Raw genomic sequence first — 17946 nt, forward strand, 5'->3', positions numbered from 1 at the left:
TAGGTGTGCATGTATGCGTGTGTGTGTGTAGGATATGGACGCAACCTGGAGACGGTTTTTGCTAGAGGAGCAGCATCGTGAGGCCGGTCGACGGTGGTGCTGAAGAGGGAGGCGGGAGAAAATAAAATCAAAGGACGCCAAAACAATCAAATGAGAACAATAAGCAATGTGATTGCTCAAAAAAAAAAAAAAAAAAAAAAACCACACACACACACACACACACACACACACCTTACCAGGGTTAAACAAATTGCTTTGGAAGGATTTCATTTTCTTTTGTTTTTTTTTTGGAGCAAAAACTTTAAAGGTAACGAAACATGAATAAATCTGGGAAAAAAAGTATTTATTAAAGACGATCGACACATCATACAATAAAACGCGAATTGATTATCTATTAAAATACTGAAGAATTTCCTGTGCTCTATCCTTGTTGAGTTTTTCAAGCTCTCTAAGGCGCTGCAAAAAATATAAGTGTAAAAATAAGTATGCAGTTATAAACAATCAAAAGTGAAACTAAGCTGAGTTCACGATAAAGATAGACTGGATGTAAACAAAAGAAGAAAAAAAAAAAAAAACCGCGTCATTTGGAGACATAAAACACGCGTTTGGCTTGGATAGGAACAAATTAGTGCTAAGCAGACGGCGAATGCGAATCCTATCAGTTTACTTTTTTGCATTTCGGAGGAAATCCAAAGTGGCCATAGTGACAAACCTTCCAGAAATCTTTTCAGTAAGTTACCGAAAAGATTTCTGGACTTTCAAACCATTGCTTTGGTCAATCGTCTGGTCAGTGCTAAGTCTGTATTAGCTATCAGTTTGTTTGGCACTCTTGGCTTCCTTAAAAGGTGTTCCATTTCCAGCTCAATCACTTCCTACGCCAGGCTGATGAGTGCTAATAAGCACGAAATTGCTTTCCTCGGCTGGAATGACTGAATTGGCGGTGTATTTCAGGAACTTCCAGAAATCTGTTTGTTTACTTTCGATGTATCTTTTCCGTGAACAGAATGTTGTGTACCGTGGCTCTGGTAAGTTGAAGCTTGACCTTGAGCGTGAGTACTTTGTTTTGGGGGTTATGGGGAAGGGTGATTGGCGCTAAATTGAGTTAGATTATTTTAGTAGAAGTTTTGAATAAGTGTTTCATTTTAAAGTCACGGCAGCAACATTAAAGTCCCCACAAGGATGTAAACACTGTCAATATCAAGCCCTAAGTTATCAGAGCCACACCATACTATTAACGAAAGTAAACATTATCAAAATAAATACTTTAAAAATAAAATATTTCCTCCTTATTCCCAAAACTAGAAAGTCGCCCGTCAAGGTATGACGGGTAAAAATTGCTTCTACTTTCGAACGAAGCCCATTGCCTGTTTGGTGATTAGGTGCAACAATCCCCCCCCCCCCGTGATACGTTCGAATTTTGCACAAAATTTCAAGGCTGTACATGCTGTGCCTCCTGTGTGTACTGTTGTGCCTCTTGGTTACTGGGCACAAAAAAACAAACATCGTCAACTTCACATATATAGATAAAAAAGCTACTATAATAAATAAAATGAATACTCTATGATATAATAAATATTATACAAATGTTATTTGAATTAAAAATCACGGATGTGGAATCAGAAAAAAAAAAGATCGACTCTGACTCCGGGATTTTTAGAGTTTTCAACTCCGACTCCGCAATCCTGTGAAAAATACGGTAAAAGATAAAGTCATCTAAAACTTCTAACAAAAACCAGAGGGCGAGCTTAAGGTCAAACCACTCCCTTCGATAGAAACTGTGAGCAAGAACATTTATAGCAACTTAAGAGTCAAGATAAAATAATGCTTACCAATGTGATCTGGCTTTGAATTTCAGGCAAGTACTTTTTGTGCACACCAAGTTTTTCCATATCGTCCAAGAACTCCCGTCTTTCTTCAATCTCCTCCAAAACTGAAGGGAGGGGAAGAAGTAAAAATAAATGCAAGTGATTAAAAATTAAATTTCTCTTAGACAAAATAGAATTTCCGCAATCAAGGATTGTACTTAGGATGTGAAGCATTACTTTTTAAATTTAGTATTATTTGAAACCTTTTTTTTCTTGTGGAAATGTCCGATAAGTCCGATTGTCGAATTATTGGTTCACACGTACACACAGCACAAACACTACAAACGCATAAAACATATTACTTTTGGAGTATTGATGCCGCTGTTTCAACTCCATGTTCTTCTATCAAAGTCAATTAATCGAATAACAAAAAATTTACTCATAGCGTCTCATTAGGGAAAACTGGCAAAGAGATTTTCTACATCAGCAGACGAAACTCTTTCAATGAAATCACGGGACGCGGGAGCGTCCCGCCACCAAGGAAACCAAACGTCAGCAGCCAACAAAAGCAAATCCTGCCAAAGACGAAAGAAAAGAAAAGCTACCAAGAACAGTTTACGCGAGAGAACAATTTGGGGTTTTCTGGTTTTTCACCATTCTGTATCTCAGCCCCATGAAGACCCCCGGAGTTGATTTTTGGTACACTCAATCTCTAGTGGCCCCTGACGCCGTAAACCAAAATACAATCCCCTGGACCATCAGGGGGAAGAGGAATTTAAGTTATAAAATCGCTGTTCAAAAAAGTTTTCGCTCTCTTTGACAGGGCTACAGCCCAGACGAGAAAAGGAATCAAGCTGAAATTTCGACATTCTTTGTTCCCTACTGATGTGCCTTTTGTGCCATTTGAACCCCCTCTCCCCTCGTTTTTACCCCACAAATCGTACCTTCCCGGGGTTCTGCAGCAGCCCTCTTGGGGGGCCATTGAGGACATATACAAAAAATAAAACCCCAGGGACATCATGGGCCGTAGTAATTAAAGCTTGAAAATCACTAACTTCCCTTGAATTCATATATACTTTCTCTCAGTTTATAGGGTTTGTTAATCTCTGATTGCAATTGCAAGGCTAGAACAGATCTAAGATCTAACGATTATCCAAAAATTGTCTTAGGAAATGAAATTTAATCAAGACTGATAAAACAGATCCAACAGTTGCAACTAGACGTTAAATCGCGGATATCACAAATTTGCCACAGCAACTGCGCATGCGCGAGGACTTGGTTCATTGAGCTTTCTGTTTTTAACCGACTTCAAAAAGGAGGCAAACTGCAGTTATCAATTCATACCGTATGTATGTTTTTTTTTTTTTTCTGTTTGTCCACTCATAGCGTCTCACCTAGTGAACCAATTTTGACGATTCTTTTTTTAATGGATAGGGGATGGCTCAACTTAGGTCCCATTACTTTGTTTGACCATATTTGTTCTTTAGAAAAAAAGTTATGGGCAAAAAACAGTAAATTTTATGCAATTTCCCTATTAAATGATTAAAATAATTAGCCCGTGCAACGCCGGGCACGCAGCTAGTTGTTATAAAAGTTTGGTGCCATATAACAGTAACATTAATAGTAATTGTAATGATAATTTTGAATGAAGGCTTCTCTGAAGCAAGCATCAAATTTCTTCAAGGGATATTTCGATAATGGGGAATCTGGCGCTGTCGTCTCATTTTTGGCGTAAATACTTTTATTTTAGTAACCCTGCTGATTTATAGTAACCCTATGTGAATTATCAAAATCTTCCTTTCTTCAGTGCTATTGCTCCATAGTAGGGGTAAACCTAATCTGGAAGCGAGGTGATGCAGTGATTAGGATCTGCTTAGCCTTCACAATGCTACCGTTAGGTTTGACTCAACTGCGCTGTAGTATTTTTATCGTTATCATCTATGCCGATAACAGATGATCGGGGCTAAGTAAGAAAATACAGGATTGCATCATGAGCAACTTAGATGCTGTGGAATGTAAATTAGTTAGGAAAAACGTAATACTTAAATGGTTATAACTAAATTAACGATGCATGATTTCCAGAGAGGAACAAAGATAAGTTTTTAGTGCCAATCGCTTAAAGTTTAACGCGTATCAATAGTTTTTTTTTTTTTAGTATGGAGCATTTTTAAGAAAAAAATGTGAAGTTTCGTGATGGTAACTTCTTATTATTTCTGAAATACCTACATTTACACTAAAAAGAATGAAATAAAAAAATTTTGAAAAAAATATAGAACCGACTTCAAAATTGCTCTAAAAAGTGAAAAATAATTTTATTTTTTTAAACACCATTGATAATGCTTTTAAACATAATTTTTGAAGTTGGCGCAAAAAACGATAGATAAAATCATTCACAGCCATAACTCAAATACAGCTATAAATTTAACCAGGCCCAGTTTCTTCACTATCACATACATTATGCATTGATGACAGCATATTTGAATAGCGATATAAATGTTTCGTTCGTAACTTTGGATGCTTTTCTGAAAAAAAAATATGAACGAATAAGCATGGTTACACTGGATTTTACGTTTTGTTTTTGCGCCAACTTTAAAAAATATGTTTAAAAGCATTATCGATGGTCTTTAAAGAATAAAATTATTTTTCACTTTTTAGAGCAATTTTGAAGTCGGTTCTATATTTTTTTCTAAATTTTTTTTATAAGATTCCATGTTGTTTGTTAGCTCATTGGGCTTTCTGTTTTACGATTCCATGTTGTTTGTTAGCTCATTGGGCTTTCTGTTTTACGATTCCATGTTGTTTGTTTATATTTAAGCAGATAAACATTAATGAATAAGATTAGAATACAGTCCCTCTCCCCCCCCCCCCCCGTTTCGCCGATACGAAATTTCTTTTCTTCCTGTTTTCCAGTTTTGATATATTTAAGGGGGAAGAAATTTTAAATGTCGGCGAAACTGGGGTTATATAAACCATGAAAATATTTTGCGTGACATATTATAAGTAACTGTACGTATATGTATATGATGCATCTAACTTTATAATTGAAAGCGAAGACTAGCACTTATTTATTGGTTTGCTTATTTTCTAAATTAATGCATTTTTACAAACATAACATATTATGAATTGAAATAAAAGACATGTGTGTGGATATCCGTGTTTTGCAGTAATTTGTTAACAGACAACATTTTTGCAATTAATTTAAGCAAGACTTTTGAAATGAGCTAAGTCTACGCTCATACGCAGTTGCAAATTTGTGACATCCGCGATTTGACGTAGAGTAAGTACAGTTGCAACATCTTCTGACACATTCCAAGTTAAAATATTTAAAGACTTGAGTGTTTTTTTTTTTTTTAATTTTATTTTGCTTGGTCATAACATACGTTGGTTTGCCTTTATAGTGAACTTTTAAACAAAACTAAGTATTAAACAAGACAAAGAGTTCCATCAAAAGAAAGATAAATCACCCAACAATTAAAATTATCCCATAAAACTTAAAATAATCCCCGATTTACGAAAAGAAGTCATTAAGGGGACACTGGACGTTCAAAAGAAGAAATCTTTGTCAAATTTTTCAAATTTGTATTTTTTTGAATTAATTTGAATATGAGGACAATTTTGTGAGTTTTGTTTTATTTATTATAGTATAGAGAATGACATAAAATAAGTTTCAGTGTTGTGAAATCAAATTAATTACGCAAGGGACTTTTCAAAGTTTTGTTAATTATCGTTAATTTTTTTAAATAATTGGTCTTCTAATTGAAATTTTTTAATGAAATTTTATAATTAAGCTTGTATTAGTGTTTAAAGTATATGGTTAAAATTTCATGCAAATCCATCAATAATTAAAAAAGTTTGCTTTCAAGGTCCAGTGTCCCCTTAAATAAAAGCTAGATTGATGTAACCCGCAAGTTGTAAAACATTTTAAAAAACTTCATAAAAATGTTGAATAATCCATCAAATAAAGAAACTGTAATAGAATTTATTGCGAACTTGTAAAATACTTGAGAACAATATAATTTAAAATATAGTATTTTATTATCCAAGCAGTTTTCTTTGCAACAGAGAGGATACAAGGATTGCAATAAAAGTTAAACGGCCCAATTCTCATCAAACGAACATACAATTTTACTGGTCAGAAAATAACGTGACGTAAAATTAATCTTGCCATTATTGTTTCTTAAAAACACAAAATAACGTTGCTTCAATTGAATATTTATGACTTGAAATTCTCAATTTTAAAAATACAGACAAAGTAATATCAGTGCAAAAAGATGTGATATCTCAGCAAAAACAACCCTGTTGTAAAAATTTCCCCGCCAAGAAAACCTTTAACTCTTCCCCACAAAAAAGAAAGCCTTCATCCTAAGCCAAAAATCTCAGCCTTAAAAAGTCATGATATCTAGTTTGCCCGCCAAGTATCTGCCAAATTATCATCCGCCCTGTTCTCCTCTTTCATCACACCTACTTCCATTACATACTCCTCCCACCTTCAACTCCTCAGAAACATGGATAGATCCTTTAAATTGTTTATCTTGTTTGGCGGGAAGCTTTTTGCTCACCAAGCAACCACCTCAACTAGAAAAGCTTCCCGCCAAACAAGATAAACAATTTAAAGGATCAATCCATATTTCTGAGGAGTTGAAGGTGGGAGGAGGATCTAACGGAAGTAGGTGTGATGAAAGAGGAGAATAGGGCGGATGATAATTTGGCAGATACTTGGCGGGCAAACTAGATATCATGACTTTTTCAGGCTGAGGTTTTTTTGGCTGAGGATGTAGGCTTTCTTTTTTGTGGGGAAGAGTTAAAGGTTTTTTTGGCGGGGAAATTTTTACAACAGGTTTTTTTTTGCTGAGATTTAAATATACAGGAAGGCTTAAAATATAGTTGAGGAAAACCTAACATGGCAGCTGTGATTAGGAGCTGTGTAGCCTTCACAATGCCTCACTGTAGACTTGCAGGGGTGCCCACCTGGAGGGCTGGGGGAGTCATGGCGCAGACTGCGCAATTGAAATTTTTAGGGGGTTGTTGTTTTGAGGGGTATTTTAAAACTTTTTTTGGGGGGAAGGGGGTCTTTGCGATACTTAAAGAGGATGGGCCCTTGCTCCTAGGGGGTGGGTAGGGTACCCCTGTAGACTCGACAGCATTTTAGCACGCGTGTGGCGATACTCGTTCCATATCCAGAGAACTCGGCGACAGGAAACCATCAGCCATCACATCCAGTTTGAGCCCCCCCCCCCCTTCCCCTCCAGTTGGCATACGAAATTCTTAGATATGATTTAAATATTCATGATTCATAATTATCGTATCTACCATATGTCTGGATTTTAGGTTCCATTTGTCAGAAAAAGAAATAGATTGCTATCTATCAATCACAAAGCTACAATGGATCACTTGATTCGCTATCAACCAATCACAAAGGCAATTCATTTGAAGACCGTCAGGCCTTGTCAGCGAACATTGATTGCTCAAAAACATATTTAAAATCATCTTTCACACTTTTTGTTTTCAGTTGATAAGTTTCATTGCTTTGAATATTTTGATTAAGTCGAAACGAATTTAGGTCATTCCACGAAAAGCATACATCTCCCGCATGTGACAAAACTTTAATGACTCAAAATGGAAAATCCTTTTAAAAGCCTTATACTATTAAAAATAAATTTCAGGTATTTTATTTGCTAACAAATAGAAACTGGCAACAGATAAAAATTTTAAATTATTGCTTTTATTTTCCTTGTCGGCCAACAATGAGTTCGGGTACCAATCGCGTGAATAAAGGCTCAGCCGTTATCAAAATCTGCTTTAAAAAACGTTATAATTCGAATTCTATATAACATGCAAGTTGCTAACACATTCTATCAGAGGTAGGAAAATATTCTCTTTATTTTGGTACTAAATTTTTAACAATGTTTTCACTGCAAAAATCGCGAAAAACCTTTTAGAGGTTTTAAGTTAATATCTTCGGTAATCAATGTCACCCAAAGACGCAACCTAGCTTAGGAACACTCTCGATCAACTCTCCTTTCGAACAAGTTTTTCTTTTTTCAAAATCGGTCCGTCCGTCTAGGCGTTTTCCTTTGTGTGTCGGGGGCTAAAAAGAAAGATGTTAATGGGTTACATTTTTGCATCGAAAGTAGGACGAGGGGTCATTGTTTTCGAGCCTCCGAGTAATCTGAAAATAAGGGAAAATTACTACTTTATTAGTGTAGTGGACACTTGAAACAGCTTACCGGAAGAGCCTCTGATGAACAAGGGGGTAGATAAAGCCAGTGTTGCCAGATGGTCAAATCCAGATTTCCCCAATTCCCTTCCTACTTTTAGCCAAAAAGCGATGTTTTTTATCAAAATTCCCCAAATTCAAGAATTATTTTTCAAATATTTCTATAAATGAATCAACTTCCTTTAATATTTTTGTCTCTTGAAAATATTTCCCCCAAATAGCCAAATTTTCTTATAAAATTCCCCAACTTTTTTTTTTCTTCCCATTTTTGTCTTCTTTTTCTTTCTTTATCTTCTTTACTAATAATAAAACTGAAAGTCTCTCTGTCTGTCAGGATCTCTGCTACGCGCATAGCGCCTAGACCGTTACGCCGATTTTCATGAAATTTGGCACAAAATTAATTTGTAGCATAAGGGTGTGCACCTCAAAGCGATTTTTCGAAAATTCGATTTTGTTCTTTGTCTTTTCCAATTTTAAGAACAAAATTATCATAAGATGGACGAGTAAATTACCAAGCTATCATAACGGGGAACCATAACGTGGGCAAGCCAATTGGCGAGAAATTAATCATGCATTATATGTAAATATACAGGGGAACCAAAACACCTTTTAATTTTCTACTGCGGGCAAAGCCATGCGGATGCCACTAGTCATAAATACAAGCGTCTGACCGAAAGATAAAAAATAGCCAAATGTTTTTTTTCTACTTGTGCTACTGTGCTTCTGTACGTACATTTAAACTATGATTTTTTTTTTATATATTTATCCAAGAACATTCTTCATCACACTTATTTTACACCTGTTTCACGTATCAACTAGTTACTCACGCAGAACATTAATACGAATTCCGTAGCATACTATTCCACATAATGCGAAATGTGAATTCCATAAAGTTGATCAAAACCAACGCTGTTTGAAAGAAACAATGTAACTACTACTTCTTGTCGTGAATCTCAATACGAAAAAAATTCTTTTTTCCCTGAGGTTTTTCTTTTCCCCAGGTTTTCCCCAAGAAAAAAAATTTTTCCCCAAAGAATTCCCCTCATAACTTATTTCCCCAAAAATGTCCCCAGAGATCACCAGATTTCCCCAAAATTGGGAAATTTCCCCCAATCTGGCAACACTGGATAAAGCAGTAAATAAATACCTTTAACAGGAATAATAGGAAATATTCAACGTTGTTTAGCACAAATAAACAAATTACAGAATACACGTGTTTCGGGGTTTTAAGGAACCCCTATTTCAATTCAAGGTGTGAGCTTCTAGATATAAAGACTTTACACCTAAAAGCATACACCTTGAATTGAAAAAGGGGTTCCTTGAAACACCGAAAAACGTGTATTATGTACTGTTTATTTGTGCTAAACAAAATTGGATATTTCCTGATAAGGTGGTAGATAGCTTTAAGAGGGCTAATGATCTTCATTGGAGACTGATAAACTAACTAGGACTAGCCTAACTTGGCCCAGAGCCTGTTGCTGGTCGTCACATTTGTATTTGTAGGACAGGATAGATTTAACTTACTTACAGGTGGCACAAATATGCAGCATTTTTCTTGTCTAAACTACATTTTCTTGTCTAAAGTAGTTCTTTGGTGTGGAAGAGGTCCTATATCCATTTTTAAAAACTGAATTTTTAGCCAACCATATGCTTGTAAGTTTGATTCGATTTGATTTTAATACTTGGAAATTCAAAATAAACATTAAACTTAACTATTTTACACTTTGTATAATATTTTTTAATGATTCCTCCCCCCCCCCAACTGAAAACTGAAATATCAAAAAATAACTTAACACTACTATATTATATATATACTATAGTATTCATATTCTGTCAAAAAAAAAAATAATAATAATAATATTTTTTCCGTAAAAAACACTTACTTTTTAAGGAGTTTTCTATTCTTCAAAAAGTATTTACAAGAAGATACTTACTTTCTGCAAACAAATCAACTTCGGGTGGCGTCTTTTCAATGGCTTTTTGTTTCAAGTCAGCACTTCTCAGTTCAGCATCAAACTCCTTTCCGAAAGCCATGATGTTCTGCAATCTTTCCGTCTCCGCAGCTGATCGGGCTGAAATTGATGCACATATTTTCAGAATTCCCTGACGCTGTGTATGTGTAATGGTCAATAACATATACTTATTGAATGGTTCGGCGTTGCACGGTCTACCTCGAAACTAAAAGTTGTGTTCATGTGACGCATGTTCAATAATCAGGTTTACATAAAAGAAAAAATATATATGCAAAATTTCCCGTCAACGCGTAGTTTGTTCTAATTGTATCTTAATATTTTTTTTCTTAAATTTTTCTTTCTTTCTTCTATATCTAATATTTTGGAGGAAATAATGGATTCGTGAACATTCTCGAGTTTTAAAGTTTAATGAGTGCTGAATCCATTTTGATTACTTCCGTAAAAAATGTCTCTGTGTATCTCTCTCTGTGTTGTGCCTCAGTACGCAGTTGGCAGCGCGTCAGTCTCATCTTTACTAATATTATAAAGAGAGAGGACGGATTTTTGTGTTTATATGTTCGAGGTAATCTCCGGAACCACTGCACTTATTTGAAAAATTCTTTCACTATATGAAAGGTGCTTTCTTACTGAGTAACATAGGCTATAATTCGAAAAAATCCGATAAATAGTTCTTTTTTATTCAAATTTAGGCCCAAATTTCACGTTAATTGCCTATTATGGGCTATTAAAGGGGTGAAAAATTACTTTCACATATTGATATTATATATCGTTAAAAAGGGTAGAATTTTCTGCGTTCTAAACAATTTATTTCAATGCTCTAACTTAATTACGGCGGGAGTAATTTGCGTTTTTAGCTCGAACTTTTTTAGGCTTAGCTGAAATTTAGGCACTACTTTCTTCATTAAATCTATCAATAAAAAGTGAAGGAATTGTCCCACAGTTTTCTTTTTGACAGCATTGGAAAAAGCGAGATTTTTTACTTCAGATCTCTCTCGACCTATGGTCGAAAAAATTAGCTTCTATCTTCAAAGGAAAAAAAAGTTACAAGCGTTTTTAAATCATTTTTGAAATATGTCATTTTGATTCAGGTTCTCAACCATTTTATTTTCGCGTTTCCGTGGTTACGCTTTTTGAATCCATTGTTTATTTCCTTATTTTTCATCTGATTTATCTGTCGTCATTGTTTGGAAGGGTAATTTTGCATGGTGTTTTTTTTTCTTTTATTTAAGTTATTCTTTAAGTTATTAAGTTATTCTTTTAATTAAGTGTTGAATATATGTCACTTGACACAATTTTTGTTCTCAAGGTAGACCGGGCAAAGCCGGGCAACGCAGCTCTTAATATATAAAGATTTGAAAGCTACTGTTAATATGATTTTATACATTTTTGTTTGTTTGGCGAAACATTTATTATTGCTAAAGAAAAAACATCCGCTTCACTCACAAAAGGGCTGGGTTCCGGTAGCGTGGTCGCTTGGCACGTTAGGCGCTGAGCAGGTTTAGTCTAGGATTATTGTTTTAAGGCAACCGTTAATGTAATTCATTGCTTTGGCGATTTGTTTTGAAAGAAAAGAAACTTTTGATTTGCTTTTATCCGAATGAAATATACAACATTTTCTTCATTTTTTCTGACGATGATTTTTGAATGTTAAACGGGATGTTTCTTTTTTCGTTAGACGGATGGATTATGATAGCGTGGATGCTGGGCAAGTTTGGCGATAAACAATAGAGCTGCGGAATTATTTTTACTTTTGAAAGATATTATTTGATGTCTTTTTTTGTTTATTTGGCGAAATATTTTAAATTGCAGTAAAAACCGCTTCACTCGCTAAATAGAGTTTTAAAGCAACTGTAAATCTAATTTAATGATTTGACGAAAAGTTTTAAATTCCAAAGAAACTTAAATAGTTTTTTTTCTTTGAAAAGGTGTGTACGCATTTTATACAAAGAAAAACGATCATTTCACATCAGAGCGGGAGGGGGCGTTAATGTTTTTTATTCAATGGACTTCCATTCAACTTTTAGCACTGGCATCGCTGTGCGGGTACTGCTAGTAATCCATAATCCATTATCTCTGTGTGATCGATCTTTTGTGACTATGCGTATTTGGTCTGGTTTATTTGATTTTAATGGCGCAAGGGCCCTTGAGAGCTATATTGAGCCAAAAGATTCTTCATTTTATTAACACGCTTTTATTAGCTTCACCTGTATGTATGTATGTATGTATGTATCTTGTAATGGAATCTTGGAGCTCAAATTTCGCCCACTTCCTGCGATCGGATTCTTTTGAAATTTGGCACGCGATCTCAGACCCGATGACAATGCAATATTCTATAATCAAAATAATTAATTAACCCTTTTAATTGTTAGTTTCCTCCAATTTTAATCAATATTTTGGCATAAATCCAACAATGTGAAAAAGGAAAAATTTAAAAAAATACATCAAAAAATGCTCGCAAAAATTATTTAAAAATATCTACAAAAACCTTTAATTTTTCTGCATCAGACAAAATTTGTTCCAATGTTCCAAGGTAATTAGAACATGAAATATAATTGTTTTTAACTAATTTCATGCCAAAATTTAGGTGAGCCTTCAATTGGAAATTCATTGCTGATCAGACCATTGTTGAACAAAACTTTTATTCAAATGCATTTCAAATTTTCAAAGTAATATAAATATGATTTCTGCAAACATACATCGATGACTCACAGTAGCTTCCCATCGGGGTGCCCTTCTCTTAACTTTATGATATTACCTCGCACTCGTTTTATAAATAATTTCGTCGCTTGATAATTCTCCAACATAAAACTAAAAAGCAGAAAAATAAAATAAAAGTTTAAAAAACTAAAAAAAAAACACGCTTTCGTAGCAAAATGAACTAAAAAGTAAAAAATAATCTTTGGATGATAGTAGTTGACCAATCACTTAATTTTAATGTAATACAAAAAAGCTTGGGGGGCTTCTTATCAGTTGTCTTGAATTTCTTCCATTTGTTGTCCAAGCAAAAATGTAAATAGACAGCACCCCACGCTTTTTTGTATTACATTAAAATTAAGTGATTGGTCAACTACTATCATCCAAAGATTATTTTTCACTTTTTAGTTCATTTTGCTACGAAAGCGTGTTTTTTTTTTAGTTTTTTAAACTATTATTTTATACTATTTATTTTTTCATTCAAGTATAAAGTCAGGAAATAGTAAAATAAATGTATTTTGAAGTAAAAAGTATAAAACTTCAAGTATTTTAAAATAAAAAATCGTTAAAAACATGTAAACGTTAAAAACGTTTAAACAAAGTATACATTAAGAAAATATCGTATAGAAATATCGTTTAAGAAAATGCGTAATTTCGCATTTTCTTACTCCAATTTCGAAAATTTAATAGGAGAGTGATTCCACTGTAACCCTTGAAAAACTTCTTTCTTAGGGCTTCAATTTCAAAAAAAATTCCGGGAATAACGCTTGAACCCCTTTCCTCAATAACACCATCAAAGATCAACTGCAATTGAGTTCCTGGGATTATAGTTTTGAAAAACTTCCTGAAAAGAGCCCCCGAACTCTTCTTCTCCCACAAATTGTACCAAAGATCGTCTAAAACTGCGTTTTTAAAGCTACAACTTCGAAAAAATTCCAGGGTAGTGCCCCCCCCCCCCTCCTCTGCCAACATTAATAAAGATCGTCTTAAATTTTATTTTTGGAGTTTCAATTTCGAGGGAGAGCTCCCGAAAGCTCCTACCCCTTACATCACCGACGGTCGGCTAAAGTAAGTTTTTGGGGCGTCTATTTCGAAACACTCACTGACTGAGGTAATATTTAACCTTGTTTAATGAATTTTTCCGCTAAAAAAAATAAACAGCAAACTTTAAATTTCAGTGACATGGATTTTCACAAAATTTGAGAAGTAGATAAGAGCTTTGGTTGGTTGGTTGGTTTATTTATTTTTTAAATGCGCAAGAGCCCTTGAGGGCTATATTGCGCCAAACGATTTTTTAGAATAAATTATATACATAAATATCAAGTCAGGATATGATAAAAGTAAGCGTGTTTTATGGAGAAAAGGTATAAACATGAGTAGTTTAAAAAAAGTAATAAAAAACATGTAGATATTAAAAACATTTAAACAACGTATGAAACAATATGTTGACAAAAAAACCTTGAATAACAAGGAAAGGAAAAAGTCGCATTTTGACGACACAAACACTAAATTAAAAAAAAGAACCCGATCTCCAGGAGGAGGAAGTACAAATTGCGATGGAGTGATAAGAGCTTTGCTTTTTTTGCTTGGCAAAAATTTCTTTAAACGTGTCAAGTGTTCCACGTTATGATGATTCTCCGAAATGTTTCGCCAATTCGGATGCTTCTCACATTATAGTACATAATGTCTGGCCGCCGTGGGTAGTATTAAGGCGCGTTGATTCAGATAGACTCGTCGTGACTGGACGTTTGCGAATTCCATAGCAACCGTGAGCAGATAATAATTCTCTGTTTTTATTCTGTTTCCGCCAAATTGCGAAGCATAAAAGTCGCCAAACGCTAATGTACCTCCTATTCTGCACTCTTAACGACAAAACTACGTTTGATACTAGAGCCGCTGTATAGCTAGACCGGCGCATCAGCTTAAGTTTAGCCATTTTGAACCGGATTTTTCATTGTTGCACTGTTAGGGTTACCAGATCAAAGTTTCGGGTTTCGCCAAACTAGCCAAAAATAATATTTAATTCACGAGCAGCTAATAATTGTTCCCAGTGAAAATTCAACAATTCGATAACTAGACAGAAAAGACAACCACTCAAACACGCGCTCCGATCCAAAATGGCTGAACTTAAGCTGATGTGTCGGCTCGTATATACAGGGCCCTTATTTGGTACTTTTCCGTTAACGATACGTCACTTGGTTTGGCGATTTGTTTACTTTTTACCTTGGCAACAATATAAAAATCGCTTAAAGCGATTGGCGATATATACAAGTATATGGCAACTCTGGAATTTAGAAATTGAACTTGTTAAATGTCACCAACTATGAAATGTTACTAGACGTTAAATCCCGGTTATCACAAATTTGCCATTTCAACTGCGCTTGCGCACGGACTTAGATTTTTGGGCTTTCTGTTTTAAGATTTCGTGTCGCTTGTTTATATTTAGGCTGAGCTAGAGTCTCAACAAATTAATGAAAGCGATTGAAATATTTTCACAGCGATTTCGTGATCTATCTATATATATAATTCTCTTACGTGCCGGCAAATGAAGGGGTGAATTTCTAAACGTCTGTTGGCAACACTTCGCCGATAAATCATGTAAACAAACTTCTACGTTGTTTTGAAATCTTGAATCACAGAATACTCAACGAACTTTTTTTTTTTTTGAGATGAGTTTGAGTCGGGCTGTGGCCCATTTCAACCTTAATCAGCAAAGAAAAGCTCAAAGAAGGCAGGAAACCGTTCTTGAATCCAATTTAAGACGAGCCATTTCCAGAGTTGTATTCTCTGATTCGCTGCCGATAATTTTTAGCGGCTGGGGAATTTTCAGTCAGCAGTTCCTTCAACAGATCAGGTGCGTCACACAATGCCGGTAACCGCACCTTTCCGTCATGGCAACATTTAGTATATTTATTTGCAGTATTACGCTCTTTCTGCCAATAAAGAGCACCACAAAATTCGCATTCTTCACACATTGCTCCACAATCATGTTCATCGGCAATGTTGTTTTGAACGCGTAGGCGCTTTGAGCGTCGTCTATTCTCTGCTTCAGTACGACAGTTCAGTTCAAAATGAATAACCGAGAAAGAATTTACTTTATTCCTTTTATTCTCAGCTGAAAGGTTTCGCCAAATTTGTTTAGGGTTATAGTAGTTTTAGTATTGTGCAAGCAAAGTAGCCTTGGCGAGTTTTCGCGTTTTTAGTTAAACCATTTTTTGTTCGTGACGTGGCAAGGATTCAGAATAACAACAAGAAGGACAAACGTTTGAGAAAATATGTTTGGTGCTCTCTGAGCCTGTTTTTAGTCATGGCCAGCTCTATGTGGCATTATCAAGAACAAGATCTTTTGAAGCAGTGTCAGTTGTGGCTCCCAAACGGGACATTTTTAATTGTGTATATGAGGAAGTTTTCTCAGATTAGAATATATAAGAGTGTAAATATGTAAATATATATAAGAGTGTAAATAATGTAAATACATCCCTCGGGGGAGCCTGTAACCCCTAGAGGGCGCGTCCCCAGGTGGCGGATAGGGGAATGCCTTCATTGGTTTTCCAATGGGTGGTAGAAGGGAAATAAAATACCTTCCGCGGACCAACAGGTAGAAGTGCAATCTCTCCAAAGCAATGACAGACACTTTTGTATCTATAATGGTAAAGTTGTGCACATTGCCAAGGCAGTCATCTTACATACAGCAAAGTTAAACTGTCGAAAATCTGGCTAAAGCAGACAAATTAACATTATGAACGTAATTTTCATATTGGTTAAATGGATGGTGACCTAAATGCAATTACCAACTTTAATTTTTACGGAAAATTTTAGCTAGGCTAATGTATTGGCATACAGCGAGCGAGCGAAGCGAGCATGGATCGCGAAGCGATCCACAGGGAACTGCGTAAGCAGTTTCGGGGGTTGGCGAGCGATAGCGAGCAGGGGGCGATAGCCCCCTAGTTATATGAAACTACGGATATGAATAACTGATAATCTTTATAATATTAAGAGAAAAATGACATTTCAATATTTATTGGTTTGGAAATATTTATTTAACATAAACGTAAAACACGTTGTGTACTTCGAAGATGATTGGAATATGAGTACAGATATCCGTCTTTTGTGGATATTTTACGTTATGCGTAAACAGCTTAGTATTATACATTTTTATTTAGGTTGAGGGTTCGACTTTGTATTACAAGTGATGCTGCAATTCTTGTACGCTCTTCTGAGGTTAAAAATTTGGCCCTGAAAAGGGCCTTTGTTTGATAGAAAAATCAGACACCAAATCCATTAGACGCAAAACTCAATCTTTACCGAGGCCTAAAAACCAAATCAGAGAAAGCTTTGTGATTTCTAATTTTTATCTGTTGCCATCTCATATTTATTAGCAAATTTAAAATGTTAGTAATTAATTTTAGCAAGATTTTTGAAATCGGCAAAGTCCGCGCGCAAGCGCAGTTCAAATGGCAAATTTGTGATAACCGGGATTTAACGTCGAGTTGAAATGTTTAGTTTGCAATAACGGCAAAAAAATAAAATTACGTCAAATGAGGTACCTTGAACGTTAAAGCGACCACCTTTTTCTTTACTTGATATAGAACTTACTTTTTGACGGATTTGGCCGAAACTGCTCTCTTTCATAGGAATTCAACTGCTCTATAGTCAATTTTGTCCTCTGCAAAGGTCTCGAGGGCAGTTTTTTAATTTTCACTTCCGACTTGGTCTCTTTGGCAGGTTTTTCAAGCCGAACCAGATGCTTTGGCACAAAAGGAAAACTCTCGCCCGCGTTAGCATACTTGATCAGCTTTTGCTGCATCCTTGCATTCAATTTTACTTCACTCATCAGAGTTTTCAGCCACCGTTGGTCATTTGAAGACTTCAATGCTGTCATTTCGATTTTTTCAACAATTTAACACTGCATATATTATTCCCCTAAGTAAAATTTGATAGATTTCCATTCAAATATATCAGATGTTCTCGTCAATTACAAAAAGCACGCAAATGCACGACAATTGCGTCTTGGCTTTTCATAGAAATTTAAACCTCAATAACAGCTATCAAAGGACAAACATTGTAGCGCTAAAATATATGCTGTGAATCTTTCATTAAATATACGTACAAAAACAGAAATACTTTTCCATCGTATCACATTGTCTTCATTTGAGTTGCCATAGCAACGGCGGTTGCAGTGACAGTGAGTATTGGGAGGGGAAGAAATCCATCAAGCAGAGCAAAATGCTTGATAACACCCCTTAGTGGGGCATGA

At 35.2% G+C, this 17946-nt stretch overlaps 1 protein-coding gene across 1 annotated transcript; it reads right to left on the bottom strand.

Moving 5' to 3' along the window:
- Positions 1 to 331: 331 nt before the first annotated feature.
- LOC129230119 (UPF0193 protein EVG1-like) lies at positions 332 to 17496 on the bottom strand. The gene is made up of 4 exons (XM_054864524.1): positions 17286 to 17496; positions 9957 to 10094; positions 1830 to 1930; positions 332 to 456 (listed from the first exon to the last, which is right to left on the bottom strand). The coding sequence occupies exons 1-4, from the start codon at positions 17494 to 17496 to the stop codon at positions 388 to 390; spliced, it is 519 nt and encodes a 172-aa protein (XP_054720499.1). The 3' UTR covers positions 332 to 387.
- Positions 17497 to 17946: the final 450 nt, after the last annotated feature.

This window comes from Uloborus diversus, chromosome 9 (genome assembly GCF_026930045.1).
Source record: "Uloborus diversus isolate 005 chromosome 9, Udiv.v.3.1, whole genome shotgun sequence".
In the NCBI taxonomy this organism is placed as follows: Eukaryota; Metazoa; Arthropoda; class Arachnida; order Araneae; family Uloboridae; genus Uloborus; species Uloborus diversus.